The 21673-nt window shown below is 38.0% G+C and overlaps 1 protein-coding gene across 1 annotated transcript in view; it reads right to left on the reverse strand.

Moving 5' to 3' along the window:
• The window catches only part of RNF180 (ring finger protein 180), a 71144-nt gene extending 49805 nt beyond the window's left edge, over positions 1 to 21339 (reverse strand). Inside the window, 4 exon segments of the mRNA XM_032095227.1 lie at positions 8314 to 9261; positions 12938 to 13024; positions 15161 to 15320; positions 20947 to 21339. Coding sequence (XP_031951118.1) covers positions 8314 to 9261; positions 12938 to 13024; positions 15161 to 15283 — 1158 coding nt within the window. The 5' untranslated portion in view covers positions 15284 to 15320; positions 20947 to 21339.
• Positions 21340 to 21673: the final 334 nt, after the last annotated feature.

Here is a 21673-nt window from a genome sequence, read left to right on the forward strand (position 1 = left end):
ATTTCTCTGACCAGATGTCTGCAGCTAATTTGTTTTACTTTTCTTATATTTCTATGGTACAACAACTAACAGCAGTTATTCCATGTATAAAGAGATAGTTGCATTGCTAATATAATGATGCAGTGTAAAGAAATGCAGGGCTGCTAACAATAGCAGAGGTCTTGAGAAATGGGTACCCAGGACACGATATGGAGGAGTACATGCATGGGATCACAATAGGGTTGGCACTGCAGACTAAAACAGCTATGAGAAACTTCCCAGAGGTCTGTTAAAGAAACGCAGACTTGGCCCTGCACAGAATTGGTTTTAAGGATAACAAACAGAACATAGTAACTGTATCTTACACACATGAACTGCACCACATAAGGTACTTTGGATGTGGCACGAAGCTGCAGTTCAGTGAAGGGAGAGTGAAGGTACAAAAGTATGTTACCAACCTACAAAAATGACCACAAGTATATTCTGGGGTAAATAAAAGAAACCATTAACATTACTTCATTTTACACTCAGTGAAGGACTTTAAACGTAAGAGCGTCCCCTTTTGCCCTGTATTTCCTCTTTTTCTATTTCAAATGACTTCTCCAGGTCCTTGTATTTCGCTAACAAAGGTCTCAACTGAACTTCGTAGGTACAGCCTGCCTAGTCTAGCTGTGATTTCATTTCACTTCCTTCTCTTCCTGCTTTACTTTGGTGCCTAACACTAAATAATGTTTTTAGTCCCCCAGCAGCCAGCTGAGAGATCCATAAGCAATCTGAGAATAATTCTTTTTATGAGTATCATCACAGAGTGAATAAAATCCAAGTACATAAATGCATAACTAGACACTTAAAGGATTTATAGTTTCAATAAAAACACGACAGTGCAAGAAAAAGAACTGTAAACCAATGTGTACATGAAAAAGAGACTTGGAAAGATGAAACAAACTTTGGTCACAAGCTAAACCTTTAAAGCCTAGCACCGTCACTACAAGACTGTCAGTTGCTAGAGGGCAGCAGTATGAACTTAAAAACTCAAGGCTGTGGGACAAAATAACAGACCTGACAGTGTGGATAAACAACGCTGTATCTCACACACCTGTTTATCCAGAGTTCAGATGAACATTGGCAGCATGAAAAGCAAATTGACTTCTTGGAAACTGACCAGTAACCATATTTGTAAGACAAAACATTGATGTTTTCAAAAAGATACAAAAGAACCAGTGAAGCATCATTGAGGAATGAAGCAAAACTGCCAGTATTTTTTCCTACAAATCAGTATCCTTTCCAAGAGGATACTGCACTTTTGAAGCTGACTACAGAGCCTTCTTCTATGTAAAATGACTGTAAGAAAAAAAGCAATATAGCTGGAGAAGTCACAAATGGTATTTTTCTGAGATCTTCCAGAAAATTATCATCATTAGCAAACAATGTAAACATGTAAGAAAATACACACAAATGGAATTTATAAAAGAAATACTTCATCTGCTTAACTATAGCAACTATAACAAGAGTCATTGCTAATATCGGCAATTCCTAGATTTAAGTAGCTATTATCATACCCTAACAGTTTATATAATTACCATGTGCTAACAACATAATCATACCCTAACAGAAGCCTAAAAATCCCCATGAACACAGATGTGCAGAAACACACACACACACAAAATGCAAGCATCCCCTGCACAGGCATTAAGAGCTGTCCTCTGCAGAACAGAGAGAGGAAGCCTGGGTCCCTCTACTGTTAGCTAGCTAGTTCAGTCCAGCAGCTACACCTCAGAACCTGCATCAGTGCAAGCCTCTGGAGGAAGTGCAGGTCAGGAGCTCACAGAATTGCTCCTATTTACAAGTTTTAAATACTTCAATTTAATTACAGAGTGCATTCTGCTGCCACACAATGTTTATGGCCGCACTTTGCCTTTCTGCAAGACATAAAATAACTCTGACAGATAGCTATCTTGTTACAAAATAAACTTAGTAAAGCAGTCCTTGCATTTACAAAGAAATTCCAAAGCCTGAACTCCCAGGGCTACATGGCAAGGGGGAGGGCCCCAACACTTAAGCATATATGGTATGATAGAAATTGTGGTTACAAAGTACCACAGATCAGCTTTCTATTGGAAGTACCAGAGTGATAAAATCCACATTTTTACAAGAAGGATTGTTAGAATACAGAACAAAAAGGATGAAAAGTAAAACTTGCAAAAATAAAATGAGGATACCATCCTGACATGAGAGGTGAGCAGCCACGAAACGGAGTGCGTGGCAGAGGACCATTCCCGTTTACAACACGTCAGACAGTAGGGAGGATGCAATTTTCTAGATTCACATTCTCCTGGGAAGATACCTCAGCACCGGGAAACACAGCAGCACTAGACACACGTGCTGCTTGACACAGTCTAAGAAGCAGACCATTTAAATATTCCCTGCCATGATTGCAAACTCTCACCAAGGTTAAAATAATCAATGCAAAACCAAAGTATCTTCTTCTGAAAGCTACTACTTGAAACCAATCACTTAGTTTACATACTAATTCTGAAATTTTTGTATTTTGTAAACTGTATGCTTATTGATGAGACTTAACAGATTTACAAACTGTATATAATTTTCTATATAATACTGCAAGAGACTTAGAGATCATAATTGCCTCAAACATTGTTAAGACCACCAAATGACTTTGCCCATTATGGCAAACCATATCAAGAGGCAACTGCTCATTGGTGACCACCCTGCCCCCCTCGCCCCCTGCCCTGCCACTGTTGGATGTGCCTTTGTGAATTCCTGGAAATTTGGACAGTAAATTAAGTCACATGATGGGAACTTGAGATAAGATAAAGGTGGTAACATTGTCCAATTATCTCAGACTAGGAAGAGGTAAACAAACTGGGGGAGCACTGATAATGAACACAAAGAATCCACAAGGAAAGCCAACTCAGTAACTGTGCTGACAAATCAGCTCTGACTGGGCCCAGAAGGGGAAGGCCATGGACCACTGACTCAAAAGAAGAGGAAGACTGAGCACGGGAAGCAAGGAATCATTTAACCAATAGAACAAGAGAACTGTATCCAATGAGAATTGATTCCTTTGTTTGCTAAAGTGTATAAATGAGAAGTTTTGAGTGACCTTGGACCCCCACTACTGAGAAGACCAGAAGAAGAAGACCAATGGGATGATGTCTGGATCCTTGGATGGTGATAATTTTTTACTTAATCTGTCTCTCTGTTAGTCTTTTCATTTTCCCACCTCCCTTTTTCAGTTTCCTTCTATCTCTCTCTATTTCCCATTTACTGTTAAATGAAATCTGTACGATTGACTTCAGCATACGGTCTCATCTGCACCTTAATTTGAGCAGAGGTATCTCTTGAATAATGGGATCTTAACACTATTTTGGCATAGTTGGCAGGATACTGTTCTCTAATCTGAAGTGCCTTTGACAATGGTACAATTCCCTCTAGGGGGGTTGTGTGGTTCCTTCGCTGTGAACTCTTGGAAACTTTTCCACAGCTTTCCTCTGAGGAAGGTTATGTGTTTTGTCCTGGGGGAACTTTTGGGAAAAAATGGCTGTCCAGGGTGGCCCGTGTAAAAAAAGTATTTTGCTATCCTTCCTTGAAAAATTTTTTAGTTGCCCCTCTATCCCACAGGTGGAGTTGACGCAAGAAAATTCACCTACTGGTTCCTCAAAATGAGCTACTGGTTATTCAAAAATCTGAAGATGAAATAATGCTATCCTCACAAGTTTGGTGAAAGAATTGTACTTTCAGTTACATAAGGAAAATGAAAATTGAATGCAAGTAGAGGCACTGCTAGCTGTCAAGCATGATGACATCCAAGAGCTTCAGGCAGAGCTTCAGAATGTGCATGAGAAAGAGGGAGAATCTTATGGGAAGAACTGCAGGACATAGAACCTGTAACATATTCTGAAACATGATCTTGTAACTCGACCTTTTTTTGTTCAGTGGAGAATTTGGGAGACAGTGCATGAGTCCACTGTTCGGATAAAGAAAAAAATGTAACGTTTGCATTGACATTTGATGACAAGGAAGTAGCATGTTGATGCTTAACTAAAATTGAAACCAAAAATGATTGCCAGGATCAGCAAACAGCTACTAAAATGGTGCCGTATATGGCTAACTAAGATATCAAAGTCTGGCCATAAATCAGGCAAGATTTAAATCCATCAATATTAATGCAGTGGGATACTGAAAATCTCGGTATACTTCCAAGATGGCAAAGAGGTAAAATCACTGGAGTAAATGGAGCCAGTGTTATCTGTGGAACTGATTAGGTTAATTCATGGCTCCTGGGTGAGAAGCTGAAGTCTGCTAATCCTAACCCTAAAAGAAATCCAGGTTAAGCCATTAAAGCAGCCCCTAATTCACAAGTGGTGGCACTTCCCAAATTTTAACAAGCAGCTTCATTCCCTCTAGACATGAAATTAATTGGAGGAAACCTCCCATGAAAAGATGAGGGAAGAAGCAACAAGAGGAGTGTACCAAACACTTCATGAAACAGAAGTTAAAACTCTACCTGAGAGGTATCAAGCTCAAGCTGTTAAGGGATAACTTGCCAGGGAAGTTTGTGTTGCTTTCTTTTTCTAAGAGTGCCAACACCCCTGCCCAAGCTGAATATCAAAAGAACCAGCTCGAAGTGGGTGAACTGCCAGTGAATTTACATGAGAAAGCTCACAAAAGTCAACCAAGACTATATGATGATGACTTTTCCTTTAGGCCCTTTTACCTTTGTGGTAGACACAGGACCTTTGAATCAACACTGAATGCATTTTCCATCCTACTAATAATCTGTCTATAGTAGGCTGAATTTTCACTTTTCTTTTTATAGGAACCTGCCAACAGATGAGATCAAGCTGCGTGGAACTGATTAAATTTTTTAACTGCCACCATAACTGCTTGTATTATCAGCTTATTAATGTTTGTGATTTGTTTGTGTTTTCATTGCAAGTGACTTGTTGAGAGACCATATATTAGTCAAACCATTTTATATGTTGTTAGTTTGATTTTTGCCAAGTTTGTCTTTTATTGGAAAAAAATTGTGTGGGAAGAGCTTTTACTTTTGTCTTATGAATGTATAATTTTGTCTAAATCAAATTTAGCCTGGGAGTTGGTGTAAGAATTTATGCATATTTGGAACCATACAAATATGTATTAAGCAGTTCTGCCTCAGAAGGCTTTAGATTGATGATGATTTGGCTAAATTTTTCAGAGATATTAATGAGTGAACTAAATAATCCTAATAAAACAGAAGAAAATGTTACATGGGAAATGGGTGACCATTTCCTTTCTAGATAAGGAGAACAGACAGCCATGGACTGCAAATGGGACATGGGTGAAATACAGAAAAGCCTTTTACCAGCTATTAAGCAACTTTACCTGTGACCACTTTCAGAACCAAGTATGTTATCAATCATGAGACATTCCAAATCAAATCAGAGACTTATATTCCCAGTTGAATGTGTCTCATGTACAATTGGCTTTCCTACCATGTGTTCTAATAGAATATTTTAACTTTACCTAATTTCTTTTATTTGTTCTAATCAATATGGTAACTGCAGTACATTCTGCACCACACAAGCTTCTCAGTTGCGGGTGCAATTTACTGTGGAAGAAATTAAAAAGGAATGTGACAAGGGCAGTTTGCCCACTGAAATGAAAAAAAAATTAAAAAGCAACCTGGGATAATATAACTAAATCTGAAAGTCTTATTTTGTGTCAGGATTAAATTGCAACAGAGCTATACTCCATCCCCTGGACAAGAGAGTATAGGCCCGATGTAAAGATGTGTTTGCATAAGAACCTTTTGTATGAGAACTCTTTTGTATATTGACTGAAAACTTCGTAAGCTAGAAGTTAATTTTCCATGGTTTACAGAATTACCCAGCTGGACAGGAACATTACCTATAAAATTCTTCCAACTACATGTGGATGTGATTGAAAGAGAACACCATTTTAAAGACTTCAAAGTATGTAAGCACACCTTGTCAACAAACCCATTCACACTTATTCCCAGTGTGCAAAGGTGCACTAAGGGACCCGAAGATCTGCTTCAGAGTAGGCTGACTGACACATCTTAATACATGACATATGTATCTGTTGGGGATACCTCTTTATGGGATTTAAAAATCAAGACCCACTGTGTAATTCTATGGCTAATTTGGGCCTATATCCAACACACACAGTATTGTGAAAGCCATCACACCCACTACCCATTAAAGAACACTCTGATCCTTGGGAATCACTGGATAGGGGCAGTGGCTAATTAGAATTGGGTTGATAAGTGCATAGCTGTTGTATGCAGTATGATTACTTATTTGTGTTATTGCTTCTGCTGTTTCTGTCTTTTCTCCTAGTGACCACAATCTTTATCACCCCCATGGACAACTTATGAACTGAGGAAAAGTTCCTGGAAGAGTGTTTGAGCCACAGGGTGGTGTAAGGAAAGCCAGCTCAGCAACTGTGCTGACAATCAGCTCTGACTGGGCCCAGAAGGGGGAGGCCATGGACTACTGACTCAAAAGAAGAGGAAAACTGAGCATGGAATCAAGGGAATAATTTAACCAATAGAACAGGAGAACTGTGTATCCAATGAGCATTGATTCCTTTGTTTGCTGAAGTGTACAAATGGGGAGGAGTTTTGAGTGACCTTGGATCTCCATTACAGAGAGAACCAGAAGAGGACCACTGGGATGATGTCTAGATCCTCAGGCGGTGATAACTTTTTACTTAATCTGTCTCTCTGTCACTCTTTTTCACTCCCCTCCTCTCTTTTTCTCTTTCTTTCTATCTCTCTCTACTTCCCATTTACTGTTAAATGAAATCTGTACTACAGTCTTCAGCATATGGTCTTTTTTGCAGCCTAATTTGGGTAGAGGCATCTCTCCAATAATTGGATCTTAACAAATGTAACTAAAATAATGTAGGAATTGGTTAAGCATGTTTTAACAAGGAAAAGGTCTGAAAGTACCTTTCTTTCTTAGCTATCAAAAATTCTGAAAATTTGTACAATGTTTTATTCTTGAAAGTAACATCTAAAGATTAAAGTGTCTCGAGAGACTGTAGATTACATGACTGTGAAAATGCTCATATACATGGAGCTTGTGCATCATCATTTCATTTACCAAAACAATGAGATCTGGAACTTTTAAAGCCATTTTGGGGATCCAGACAGCTAAGAATCTTTAGACTTAGTAGAAAACAAGTATTCAGTATTAAGACATCCAGACTCTCAGCTTTAGAGATGCATTTTACAAAACAAGAACAAGTTTTAAAAAGGTCCCAATACCAATTTAAGTCTTTAAGCAAAACAAAAACCTTTCCCAAAGAAAAAAGAATATATGCATACCATACTGAGAAGACTAATAATATTTCCCAGACCCATTACATTTTCAAGCTGGTTCTCACCTTTAATTGAGAGAGACAGCCTTTAAGTATCTCTCTTAAATCTTGAATTCACAGTGACAAACCTACCTCATGCAGGAATAATTGCTTGTGTAGATACTGCTTCTCTGATTAGTTAGCATGTTTGCTCTTGCTTACCACACAGGTATTTTGTTGCAGGAAATTTATGATGAGAAATTTTCTCTCAAAGGCGTATTTATCATTAGTCATTCTACTAAATTTGAGAGGAAACCAGAACTGTGTAAGTAATTTTATGACTGGCTTTTCTCCACGGCCCTTCACCAAAAATTGCAACTGCCTATGGCCTTTAACTCCGTTCTGCTTTAGATGGTTTGAAGATGGAAACCGTTATTGTATAATTAGTAAGAAAATGTTAACAGTTTGTGTTAGATTTGCAGACAAAATACTTACCTACTAAAGACTAATATTTTAAATGGCAGTAATCAATTCTTTACTCATAGAAAAATATTTGTCTTACAACAAATAATACATGTAATTATCTTTTAAAACATTCTTAACTGTAAAGATAACTCAAAATGCCATTAGTTTAAAGTTAGAAAATTCTGACATGGTAGGTTTCTCATTTAGAAGATACAAATGTTTAGTTTTTCTTTAATCACACTGATTAAATTTCACTGTGTTTTTTCCCACTTCAAATTTATTATTACATCACAAAACATTAAGAAGGCAAATGAAGACCCGTCGTGGTTTGATTTTGCACAGAAAGAAAACTTGATACGATGGAATTAGAAAAAAACGACATGTAGGACGGGGTCACAAATTTTTGCTTGCCTGATACCTGACTCTAGACAGTTCCACATTAAACCAGTATTAAAAGACAGCAACTAAAAAAAAGTCAGAATGATTTCTAAAAGCAAGTCAAACTTTACCAAAAAAGTAGCATAATTAATTTTAAACACTTACCTGCTTCTGTAGACATTGCTCTTGCCTTCTCTGTTTTCTCCTCAGGCTTTTTGACTTGTTTCTTTCTCTCTTACTCAGCTTTCGGTTGAAGGAAATACTCCTAGGCTGCACAAGACCAATAGGTGTGATGTATTGTTTGTCTTCTACAGCCCTTGTAGGTAAGGAAAGGTTCATCACAAACGGTAACCCATCAGCAGTGACACTCCCAGAAGATTGTCCAGTAACTCCAAAATCACACTCACTTTCTGTTTCTCTGTGTAGTAATGTGGTAATGGAAGCAACTTGCAATTGGCTTTGTAGTATGTCAGCACAGGAACTATACAGATCCTGAAAAGAACTACCATCTTTCCTATTGGACTCTAATTGCAAGCCCCCTTGTGCGTAAACAGGTGGATTTTCATTCTGGCCACGGTAAAGTGTTCCCATATTGCAAATTTTATATAACACAGGTGAAAAAATAAGTCTTTCTCTGATATTTAAATCCAAGCTATGTGATCTTCTGTGAAAAGGTTTTACAGTGCATGCATCTTTCTTAGGATAGGAAGAAGGGAGACTTCTTTTTCGATTTAATGCCTTTAAGGGAAGTTTTTTACTTTTTATCTCATATCTGGGAGCTCTTACTTCTAGACAAAGTGCTTCTGTTAATCTTCCAGCACCTTTATTACTTCCAGCCATATAGGAAAGCCCTTGATTTTTTATTCCCAAAGTTGCAGTTACCACTTCATGGCAGGTATCCTCGTTAAAACCAGACTGAATTTTGAGAAGCAAATGATTTTCTGATGATTTTGACAATTTAGCAGAGAAAGGTGGCTGATGCTCAGTCCAAGTTCTGCAGGAATGTATATTTACTAACTGTCCACAGGAACATTCTTTGTTGCAAACAAAGTTAAAGCCCCCTAAGCAGGCGTCACAGAATGGACAGTGCAATTTTCCAATTGTCCACTGAGCCTATTGACAAGAAAAGAAAAAAATAAAGCACCCAACATGTTCACTGAAAATAAATGAGCAAGAAATAATTACTGGAGTTATTTTCTCCTTTAATAAGAAGATTTTCTTCCTGTTTTTTAAATACAATAAAAGACACTTCACAGCAGAAAGAAAATCCACCATAAATAATGTTCTGGTCAAAGCTCTGCTTGCTACAGCGATAAACAATTCTAAGAAATCTAATACACATTTTAAAATGTAGGAGCTTTGAAATATGTTTAAAATTTGTCCATAGATAGAATAATGCTGCAATACTAATGAAAACATCAGATCCTTAAAGCAGTGAAATCAATTTCCCATGTTAATCTGGAATTGGCAAGCACAGCTTCTCAGCTGAGTGTTCTGAGTGCTGATACATTTCTTGCATACTAAGTACAGTGGAAGGAGATTTCTTTCAAAAAGAATATAGCTTTTCAGTTTGATTACCCCACAAAAGCTTAAAATGGTACTTGTATTTTGTTGTACAGAGCATTACAACATAACCTCTGTGCAGATACCATGACAAATCCTTAACACTCTACATATAAGGAGACAGTTATTTTCATTATTTATAATTCTATGAATTTCTTTTCAATCCTGAAGGCCCTTTTTCCAAAGGAAATACATATCAAAGATCTATAAACTCCTACATATTAATACAACTATTAGTACTCCTACATATTTAGGCAACTATTAGTATTTTCAGCAATTATATTTATCTGTCAGGAGCACTGTTGAGGACTAAAGTTATGCAACTGTTTGTAGGATCAAAGCCCAGACAAGAAACAACATTATCAACTCCAGTCACACTTTACTCACTTCAGTGTCTAAAGAGCCATGAATACAGAAGATGCCCAACATTTCTAGTTTATTTCAGCTGCAAATGTCCTTCAAAGTAATTTGGGAAGATGTGTCCATAACTGATGCTTGTCCTATAGAAAGCTACAGAAAATGTCAGGAAAACCAATTTTGTAGTTTCAGGAAAAAAACCCCAGCAACTTGTGTGGAAAAAAGGTTATTTTTCACACACAATGCTACAAGAAGTTCTGGAAACACTTATTTGAGAAACTTACTCCTGTCTTGCGGGTTAAACCCTCAAAATTACACAAAATATCAAAGATGTGTCTTTCATTGCTGACAGGTTTTTTACTTGGGGGAAAAAATAGTTTACATATAACTAAAGGCTTTCAAATTCTTGGGAATTCTGTGAACATACAAAATCTCTCTCAGTTTATAAGGCTGACCAATGTGTCATATGCCATTCCCAAAGGAGAATTAAGCTCCTTCAGAGATTTACTCTTAAACCTCCCACACTCAATTTCCCAGATGCCAGGGGCTAGACACTAAAATTAGAGGGAAAGCACTTTCTAGTGACTTTTTTGAGTCTCCCTGACATGGAATAGTATCCTGAATCTTCAAATGGAGAGGACGAGTGATTAATGAAAATTAAGAAGGCTAGAAGCCTGGAAAAAATGGAAATGCACAACACAGTATGGAGGAAAAAGGACATCTTTATGTCCCATGTGCACAGAGACTGGGAGATGAGGTGTGGTACCAAGGAGCCCGGAATTGATTTAGCATTAGAGTTTGGCAACAGAGTGTGGAAGCATTGACTCAGTAAAAGAAGTAACAGCCTACTAGTGGAGGAGGTGGTAGGGGGAAAATCAGCAAGATCTGAAGGGGAGCTGAGGGTACACAGATTTAGTGATGGACTGCGTAAAGAGGAAAAAATGGAAGTGGTTAGAAAAAGAAACCAAAACAAGTGATAAGTGATGGGTTAAAGAAATGCAGGTCAATAAAGGTCACTAGCAACACTAGCTGTAATATATTTGTATATTTGTAATTACTGAAGATTATCTATACACTAATATGTACATGAAATCCAAGGAGATTGGTTAAGAACAGGGACAGATGGCAAAAAAGAACCGGCTGGGAAGCAGTGGGTTTTTACAGCCTGCAAATAGACTTTGCGCTTATGTAAAATGATTTAGCCTTTGATTCAGGAGTCATACAGGAGAAAATAACATATGATCACAAAATTATTCAGAGCCCAGGAGGATCTGGAGATAAGTCAGAATTGTTTAGCATCCCATACCCTCCGCCACCCCCCACCCCATTTATCCATAAAAACACAGGATCTTGCTGGAGGAGATAGAGTGAACGAGGCAGGAGTTCCAAGGATATTAAGTGATGCAATGAACACAAAGATGTTGAAAGGGTACACAAATAATTGCATTCTCTGCCTTTTTCACCAGAGGAGAATTGCTCCTCTGCAGTCTCAAACAAATATGGCAAGCCTTTTCTGGGCAGTCTATGGGTATTTTGTATTTGTATTTCCTCAGTCCCCAGTTTGACCCTCCAAGTTTTCAAATGCAGAAGCAAAAGGTGCAAAAGAATAATTTAAGAGCTAAAGGTGAAAAGAATAATATTACAATCAATATTGAATCCAATTATACTGAAATAATTTAAGAGGCAAAGTACTGTAAAAAACTGCATCCTTATTATTAAGGATTCATGATTAGGCAATATTGTAAAGTGAGGATATAACTCATGAGATGTGATTTTCAAACACACTTCCAAGATTAGTGTTTCTGAATATAACTATTCTGTTATGTTCATTGAAGTATAAGAGATCACTAATTTTAAAAAGTTTAATTAATGTTTAACAAAAAACCCAAATAGAAGAATAGAAAGACGGAAGATGATTCTTTTTTTTTAATTTTGAATTCTTAAGTTTTACAGTTGTAACAATTTTTTCTCTTTATGCATCATTTTCAGTATGGATTTGCTTAGGGCATAAAGTACTTAACATATAGTAAAATTTTACACTGAAGTCTAAGGAAAAAGGAATGCAACTATCATTTACTTACCAAAATCAAAGATTCATAAAATAAAATCTGTGCGGCAGAAGAAAAGCACTGCTTCTGCTTATTAGTATCTATGCAACAACATTAACTTCTAGATCTAAAACAACTTAAAGAAAATACCAACTGAGGCAGTCAGTACAATAGGAGATTATGAGATGGTTTGTCATTTCAAATGGGCAGTTAAAACTCAAAAGCAGTGACACTGGCTTGTCATCAGATGTTTGAATTTGCAGGAAGGTATCTACTTTCTATTCTTATGACATAAGAGCACATTAAGTATAAAAGACTTAAGTATAAAACACATTATATTCCAAAACCTGAACTCTTAACAAATCTCCAGTCCACTTTTATGGGGAAATATGCTTCTTGTTGTCACTGTCAACCTATATGTTAGTACTGCAAGATATGATGATCAAAACAAAGCAAACACCAAAGCCTAGGTAATAAATATAATATTAAGCATTGAAAAACATGCAGAGATGCCCATGACGGTTATCTGAAGAACCATAAATACATTCATCTGTTAAAGAGCAGGAAACAGAATTAATCACTTGTAGCTCTTCTGCATATATTAAAAACAAAACAAAATGAAACAACATTTAAGAGATTAAAAAAAATCTGTAAATGGTAATGATAGAAGTTACTGAGAAGAATTTCCTCAGTTATAAGGTCTCTGTAACATACATAGACCTTGAATGAAAAATGTCCTTGAAACTTGTTCCGTTTAATTACTTTACGTCTTGAATGATAAAGATTTAAAGCAAAAAAAAAAAAACAAAACCAAAACCTACCTTTTCAATGACACATTTCACCCACTCTGGAATGGCTTCTAAGCTCACATGCCATACACTGCTAGAATTCTGAGCAGCAGCTGAAGGCTGTGATATCCATTAACAAAACAATTGTATTGATACTCAACATTTATGTAAGCTTTTTTTTTCTTTAAATATAGCCATAAGTCAGCTTCCCAAATTCAGTGAACATTAACGAATTATAAACCTCAAATATGATGTGCTTCTTTAAGCTAAAAATCAGGTAGATATTGTCCATAATTCTCTGTTTCTGAATCTAAAAACATTGGACAAACTCCACTGTGGAGATGAAGGCATCTGGAGGTGGCTTTGTTTTGTTTAAAAGAACAGAAAGTATGCAGTTGCAGGCCTTCCAAGAATATCTGGAAATTGATTTTAGAATCACTGTCAGCTGGCACAATTTTTCAGTAAAGATAGAAATATGTAAGTTACAGTTTACATGAAGACTATGATCAGCAATACACAAATGCAACAAGTAGTTTCTAATTAATTTTCTAATGCTTTTTAAAATAACTAGGAGAGAAACCAGGTAATCTTAGCAGCTTTACAATTTTTACTGCAATAATGTGATCAACTGAATAGAAAAAAAGTCTAAAACCTGTAGCATTTTACTAACTGGTACTAAAATAAAAGCAATTACCTAACTGAAATAGAGTTATACGGATGGCTAAAATTATAAGGAAACCCTGGTGAGAAAGTCCTAACATCAGTTGTTAAAATTTATGAATATGGAAAGTTGTGGATGCCTATGTTATGAAAGTCACTGGAATAAAAGTTTCATTCTGCTGAAAATTAAAAGTGGGGCTATAGACAGAAGGTAGAAGTTTTTTAAAATTCTCCAAGAGTTGACAGAAGACAGATAGATCCATTTATGATGTCTATGCTATTGTTTTTGTCCTATCTGTGAAGACTACCTGCATGTCAATTTGCATATAATTCTAAGTGTTTATACTGTGTTTGTAACTTCAACATTTGTTTTCAAATTTGTTCTGCATTTTTTCATTCACATTTCAGCTATGTCTTTGTTTAAAGGCCTAAAATTCATCAGTGAAAACATTCTGAAAACATCATAGTACTGTCTTTGCCTCCCAACCTCTTCACATACAGCATTAAATTACACTTTTTTTATCTGCTACCTACATAACTAGAGAGGAAGCCACTTCAGTCACGTGCACAATGATGGTGGATCTCCACTCACAACTGAAAAGCTCCACCGGGGGAGCTTGGACAAAGACACCTCCTTTTCACTATATTTTTTCCATGGAAGGAGTTGGAATTTCCACATTCTCCCCCAAAAATCACTTCAAACCACGCACAAAAAACCCATCAAATATGAAGTGTGAAAATTATTCCAGAACTTCAAGCTCTGTAAGTGGCATGATTAAATTTTGGTGTATTTATAATACTTATTATATAATGGTCTTAAAAAACCCTTTTGTTTCTACATCTGTTGGCTATACCCCTCTCTAGTGTGAAAAAGGATGTTGTTGCATTACTATTGTGTTAATAAAAAACATCACCACCTTCTATTTGGTTTTTAACTTTGATTCAAGATCATCAGCTGTAAGCCTTTTTGGCACATTTCACAAGACCCTAGCTCTTTATGATTACTAGCTGCCATTATAAAACAGGAGGAAATAGTCTGTCACGGTTTTGTGTAATTATCCTTCTGTTTATTTTAAAAAAGACAACATAAATTACTTAGCAGGGCATAATCCCACTCAGGGCAGAATAATCTTCTGAACTATTTTTGTGCACAGACTATGTCCCATTTTTAAAAAATGAAGGGCAAAATTTTCTGATGTAGGGATACTTCACACACAGTTAACTACCACAGTGGAAATTAGAATCAGTCTTTGAAATACACCTTATACACAAAGAGTTGTCCATTAGGAGATATTAAAACAAAAAAATGACTGCTCTAAAACCATCAAAACCAAACCCCATTTTTATATGTGAAATGGTAATTCTCTACACAGGCTAGTAGTCAAGTGTCCACAAACACCAGCCTTCACGCTGCAGAACATGAAGGTGATCAGTGCCTACTTGGCTTCACTACAATTACTTCTCTCTACGGAACTGTCTATGCTTTACTACTTACCTCCACAGGAGATTAGTTACAAAATGAGGCTACATCTAATACTTCTCCTTCATCTGAAAAAAATGGCACCAGAAGAACTTACAAACTTCTTCAGAAGAAGCTATACTTACTTTGGATGGTTTTTTTCCATTACATTTTGCAAGAAAAATGTATTTCTATATATATTCTACTATATATTTCCTACCTCTCCAACAATGCAGAACACCAGCCTCTCGGTTGTTCATTATTTGAACTTGTGATTCTTCAGCTCTGTATGTTGACCTGTAAAGACCACAAAACATACAATTTGGTCACCTGTTGAAACCACCACTTTTCTCTTGCGATGTAGGAACCCAGAGTGCCGAGAGGATTTCTCTGCCTGTTTTTAAGGGTTCTTACCCCCCTGAACAACATTGTTTTTACCTCCAACCTTGGAAAAAATTACCAATGATCAGACAGGAACTAGAAAATACAGTGGTGTGAATCAGGTGATAGACTATTATGTAAGATTGTCACAGGGTGAAAAATGTAGAGGTTTTGGGCTTCTCTTTGTAGTAAACAGATAAGAGTAAAAAATATCAAAATAGAGGATTGTTGTTGTTCTCTAAACCTTCTTCTCCTTCTTCTACTACTCCATGTCCTGCAGTAAAAGTAGTTTGGAATGACTGGATAGAGAATTCCACAGCTCCTGCCCATGTTACTGAATAATTGGTAGTAAAGTGAAAATAATATACGTTTCTAGTAACTGTTGGTTAAATTATCTTTAAAAGGCTGTGTAAATCTTGATAATTAAAGACTTCACTCCTGCTTTCTGTGCTCTATGCTGTACCTGGGTCATGCTAGTGGCTCTGTTCCTCTGGTAAGACTTAATAAACAACAATCCAGCAACATTGAAACTCAAGGAAAAGTCTTGGTTTATCTTTGAAACTCCATGCAAGGACTTTTAGAAAATTCTCTCCCATCAGGAGGGATTTGATTTATGGCACGGTTCAGTGTCATTGCAACCCTGAAGTCCATAAATATTCTCACTACCACAGAGGAGACTAATACATTACTTATAAACACTCTCTCATCTTGTATAGAATGCCACCTAGATGTTATAAATAGCAAGGTGAAACAGCTGGTTTTATTTCCAGGTTGCATAAAGGAACTAGAAAGCAACAACAACAAAACAATTAAAACCAAAAGAAAATAAAACGAAGCTGGCTAATCAACAAGTAACTTGTCCAATATTTGGGCAAAAGAGAAGAGAACTCCAGTTTTTCTAGAATATGTCCATAGGAATAAGACATTGGTATCCTAAGCAATAAATAAACATACAGACATATAATAGCACATAACAATAATGAATGCTAACATAAAACTATAGATGACAAAGACTCTTCTCTCAACATGCCCCTAGAGGCTTGCTCCCTTAAATTATTTTGTGTGGAAGGATCAGCGCTACTGGTGCATCCGTTTTTCATGGACCTGTATTAACCTCATTGTGAAACAGGACCTAAATTAAGACAACCAGAAGGACAAGACAAATTCTGTTTTTCTTCTTTTGTGTCTTGTTTTGTCCCGATTGTCTCTCTGGTCTTCTCTATCATATTCCAAAGTCTTCCCTTTTTGTCATGTTTTCTCCAAAGGTCCTCCAACTCTTCCTTCTATGTACTTATGCTCTTACCCCTTTGTGCTAGCGACATGAAAAAAACAAGAAAATCTTTTTCATCTACATATCAACTCAAGCTCTATTCTAGAGTTATGCCTACTCAAGAGTGCTAAAGCGCACAGTGCTCACTGACGGGGAAGTTGGAACATAAAACTAAAAATTGGTGTCAAAAGTTTCAGAGTCCAAACATCTGATTTTGCAACTATTTTAACACCTAAATTTTTTTAGTTTTCACTTACTAAAGAAACTTTGAGGTCTTCACTACGGGCTGTCTGGAGAGCACTTTGCCTTGTTGAAACACACACTTTCGCATTTTTCTCATTTCTACCTTTCCTTTTTCTGCCTTGTTTTCCGATTTAATCAAAGACAATGAAACACACAGAGAGGTGACTCATTATCTTTTATTTACATCTGAGGTCTTTGTTTATCACATTTTCTACTTTTTCCAGAAAAGTAAAGGTCTGAAATATAGTTTGACAAGGACAAGCTGAAATGTGTGTACATACAGTAGACTCTGCACTCAAGTGTACGTGCAGTTTTTAACAGTCAGATCCACCCTAAGCTTAAAAAGTGAAATTAAGGCAAACATTCAATATTTTCTTGCAATATCACAATAAATTAAAATGAATTTTTGTTAAAGGTCCATTAACATACCTTAAGACAGCCAAGCAGATGATCATGGAAGAGACACTTAAATTGAAGATACTAACTTATACTAGTAACCCGTCTCATTCCTGACAAAAATGGAATGATTCAAATGCTTTGTCTTAAGCAGAACTTCAGTTTTTACTTAAACTTAGTTTTTACTAACTCCCATATGTCAGTGCTGCTACTTTCTGTATCAGACACATTTCAAAAGTGGAATGTATAAAATAATTAACCTGTCTATGAATGATTACTTTAAAAAAAAAGTAAATTCAGACTCTGATAAATTTTAGAAGTACTGTGTATCACTTTGCTGTTAAAACATTAGGTACCACAGGGTACTGAAAGAATGATTATCAGCTATGAATTTCTTTATATCACTCAAATGCTTTAAAGCCATTCTAATTAATTTATTCTTCACAAATTCATAACACACTTCTAAAATGAATTTAATTTTACAACAGTTCAGTTAGAGCCTCAAATCTAAGACCAACCAGGATGGACTGAAGGACATTTACCATCAGACATTCTTTTTAGATACAGCCATATCCTAATCTACTGAAATACATTCTTGAAATGATGTGATACATACTTTGCATCACTTCTTATATTGTATTTTTTTATCCAAATGATATATTTAAGTCTCCATATACATTCTGTTCCCCTTAGAGAAAAGGATGTTTTGCCATCTGTTGAACAGCTGCTTCATTTGAAGCTGAGGATGCTGGAGCAAAGCAAAACCCACTTGGTGATAGAACTCTCAACAATTTAGATAGAAGACTGATGAATAAATGCACTTGCTATATTTAAAAGACAAGGTTCAAGTCATGCAAACAAAAGCTCTCTAAGGATCACTGGCATTTGAGGTGATGTAAACATCCTCCTCATCTCATAATATCTTTAAGCTTTACTGCAAAATAAAAGGTCTTTCATTTATTTATTTATTCAATTAGTTAGTTAGCTATACACTTTAAAGATTCTTTTTAGTTCAGCATATACCTTTTATTAAAAATAACACTTACATAAGAGAAATGAGTGCATAGTATACGTGTAGTAACACACATAGTATGGGTTATATTTTGTGTAAGCAAGAATTCTGATAGTGAACTGCATGGAAAAAATCCAACTCCAGTGGATACTTTTTTTAACATTATGGCACCGCAGGCTGAAGTGTCCTTTGGGCCTAGGAGTATTTAAAGAGTAGAACTCCTGTAGGTCTATTAAAAATCTGCATGTATGTGTCTTTTGCAGTTCTTACAAAGGACAGAAGAAACTCTACAGATGCACGTTAACACATTGCAGAGGTTTCTACACACATCATGTTTCTCATCACACTGGCATTCACTTTTATTTTGCTTTTTTTTTTTAGTTTTCCATTTGAAACTCCAAAAATAGTCTCAGGCCCTGAGTGGGCATTTTCATCTAAATACTGAGTCATGTGTGTTGTGGCTGTACTGCTTTCAGGTCAGTAGCTTTGTGGGAGCTCATGTTTGCCTCCAAAATAGCATGCAGATACATCAGGATGTTAAAAAGCCTGTAATCTTCCCTAGCTATTTTTGATGACCTTCAAACTCTTTTCCATTATTTCGTACCAGTAAAACCAGTAGCAGAGTCCTAAGACTTCCTTTCCAAGTCAGTCTCTGTTCCCTTTCTAGAAAATCATTTGTCTAATCTTCTCTTAGAGACCTCTGATGCAGATCTCACAGCCTTTTCAAACGATTCCATTATCTCCTTATCTTCCTTATCTTTTATTATTAACATTTCCCCTAATACTTAAATGGAACTTTCTTGTAATTTCCCTTATTTGCTGTGAATACAGAGACCAAAAATTGCTCCTTTTCTTCCATGCAAGAACATTTTACAACTTTAAACACTTGTTACTAGGTATTAATTCCCCTATAATCTGATCCTTGAACTAAATAAATCTTCCTCTTTTTCCTCAGAGATAATGCTTTCTTGATCTCCAACTGTCACTGCAATTTTGTGAACTCTTTCAAATGGGTCAGCTATTTTTGCTGAATGCAAGTTCTGGATGCAGAACTCACTCAAGTTTTACCAGCTGAGGACACTAGACAGTTTGCATATATTTTCAAGGGAAAAAAAAAAAAAAGAATGCCTATTTATATCTAAATTTCTTATAAAATCCAAGTTATATGATGTATTAAGTTTTGGTCATTCTGTTTTCAAAAAGATTGCTAAAGAAATTTAAGTACAACTTCAATTGAAAATTCTCAAATGTTCACAGTGAAGAACTAAACACAAAGCCCTAAATTTCTGTTGAAATCTGGTCTAGAATTTCACCTACCTTGCCCTTCTTTCACAAATAAAAATGAGAAAATAAATATAGCGGCACAAATGGTTATCACCGTCTTTTGTTAAAAAATCACCTGTAACCCCTTCAGAATATTGCAGCCATGAAAATTACAGTAATAATTAGGTTGCAGCAAGAAACTAGGGCAGTGAGCAGTAGTTACGAGAGTCTTGAAAAAATATTAGATGAGTGTCAGCTTTGTAACAGGATGGCAGAGAAAAGCTAGATGAGCTGTCCTAGCCAAAAAGAGTCCATACCAGAAGTTCCAGCTCCCAGAAAAGGAGCAACTGGTAATTTACCCGACACAGAAACAATCATGGAAGACATTAAGGTACACTTTAAAAACTTGCTGCTAGTTTCTGATCTCCAAAGTATTTCTGCTTAAAGAAATGCTTTAAGAAACCTACTTTAACAGTGTTTCTCAGTAAAATAGCACATAAGATGGGGAGACAGAAAATTTAAAGAACTGTCTCCAGGCTGCCACAGAAGAAAAGCAGAAAGATGCATCATCTGCTCCTGTGTGTCCTCTCGTCTATGAACTCTTCTACCAGTTCAGCCATTGTGCGATCAGCTTCCATATCATGTAAGCTAATGACAGTGATGACTAGTTGATGACAGAGGGTGGCCAGCATGTGATACTCTTTCTTTCGTAGCAAGACTAACCATGTAATTAAAAGGAAGTTAAAAGAAAAAAAAAGAAAAAAAGTTACTTGCAACGCATTTTTTAACTTGCTAAAACACCCTACTACATGCTGCTTAAGTCAACAAGGCTTCCAGACACAGCTAGGGTGTGGAGTGTGTACATGGCTTTGACAAGGAACAGACCAGGCGGGTCAATGGAAGACCACGGATGGGCGTGTAATCTCTTTTTTCCATGAGATTCCAAGATCAAAGCTGTCTGTTTCATGCTCTTACACATACAAATACTAGCTGTTGCACAAAAGAAAGGCCGAAACAAGCAGGAATAGGGTGCCATTGTCCCAGCGTAGCGCGGGACACCAGGCTGAGCACTGCCGCAGCCGCTGCCCCCGGACACCCCCGGCCCGGGCGCGGCGGGTGCTGAGGGCCGGCGGCGGCCCCGCCGAGTTAACCCCCGGCAGTAAGGAGCGGGGCTGCACCTCAGGCGGGCGCCGGCCTCACCCGGGGCGGACAGCCCGGCCGCTCCCGCGGCTCCGGGCGGGTATCGGCACCACCGCTCTCACCCCGCGCCCCCCGCGCCCCCCGGCCCGGGCCCGGGCCCAGCTCGGCTCCACGGGCGGCTGCGGCGCCTCCCGCCGCCCCGGCCCCGCTCTGCTCACCGGGCCGCGCCGTGTGAGGCTGCGATGAGGACGCGACGGCACTGGAGCGAGCGGGCGGGCGGGGAAGGGGTTGCGCAGCAGCAGCTGCTCCTGCGAACGGGAAGAGACGGGAGACAAACGGCGGCGGAAAGCGCTCCGCCACCGCGGCCCCTGCCCTCGGGCGGCACACGGCGGCAGCCCGGGCCGCCCCGGCGACTGCTGTCGTCCCGCGGCCCCGCGGGAGCCCGGGACCCTCGCCAGCGGCGGGGCCAGCCGTGCTGCCGCGAGGACGAAAGCAACGCCCGCCAGGCCCGCGCCGCGCCGAGCCCTGAGGCTGGCACATTCCTGTCGTCTCCTGACTGGCAGAGATGGAGCGGGGTGGGGTCAGCCCGACGGCAAGCTGTGACCAGGGAGAAGACAGGCGGAGGGAATTAAGTTAAGGGAATGAGCGAAAGCTTTTCAATAGGTATTGGGACAGAAACTGCCTTTCCTCAGGCCCGAGGAACAAGCCCAGACCCAGAGATCGTTCAGTTATAGAGCGAGGCCAGGGACATCGCAGAGACCGGCGAGCGCCCGCCAGCCGTCACCTGCTAGGCTGGGTGTCCTCAACAGCCCCCGACGGTCGTAATGTGCAACAAGAGAAAGGAGGAAGCATTAAATGAAATGGGGCGCGGGAACGAAGTACACTTATGAATCGTTGTAGGAAATTGCTGCACATCACGCGGGGCTCCATGGCAGGAAAGGCAGC

This window comes from Corvus moneduloides, chromosome Z (genome assembly GCF_009650955.1).
Source record: "Corvus moneduloides isolate bCorMon1 chromosome Z, bCorMon1.pri, whole genome shotgun sequence".
Taxonomy (NCBI): Eukaryota; Metazoa; Chordata; class Aves; order Passeriformes; family Corvidae; genus Corvus; species Corvus moneduloides.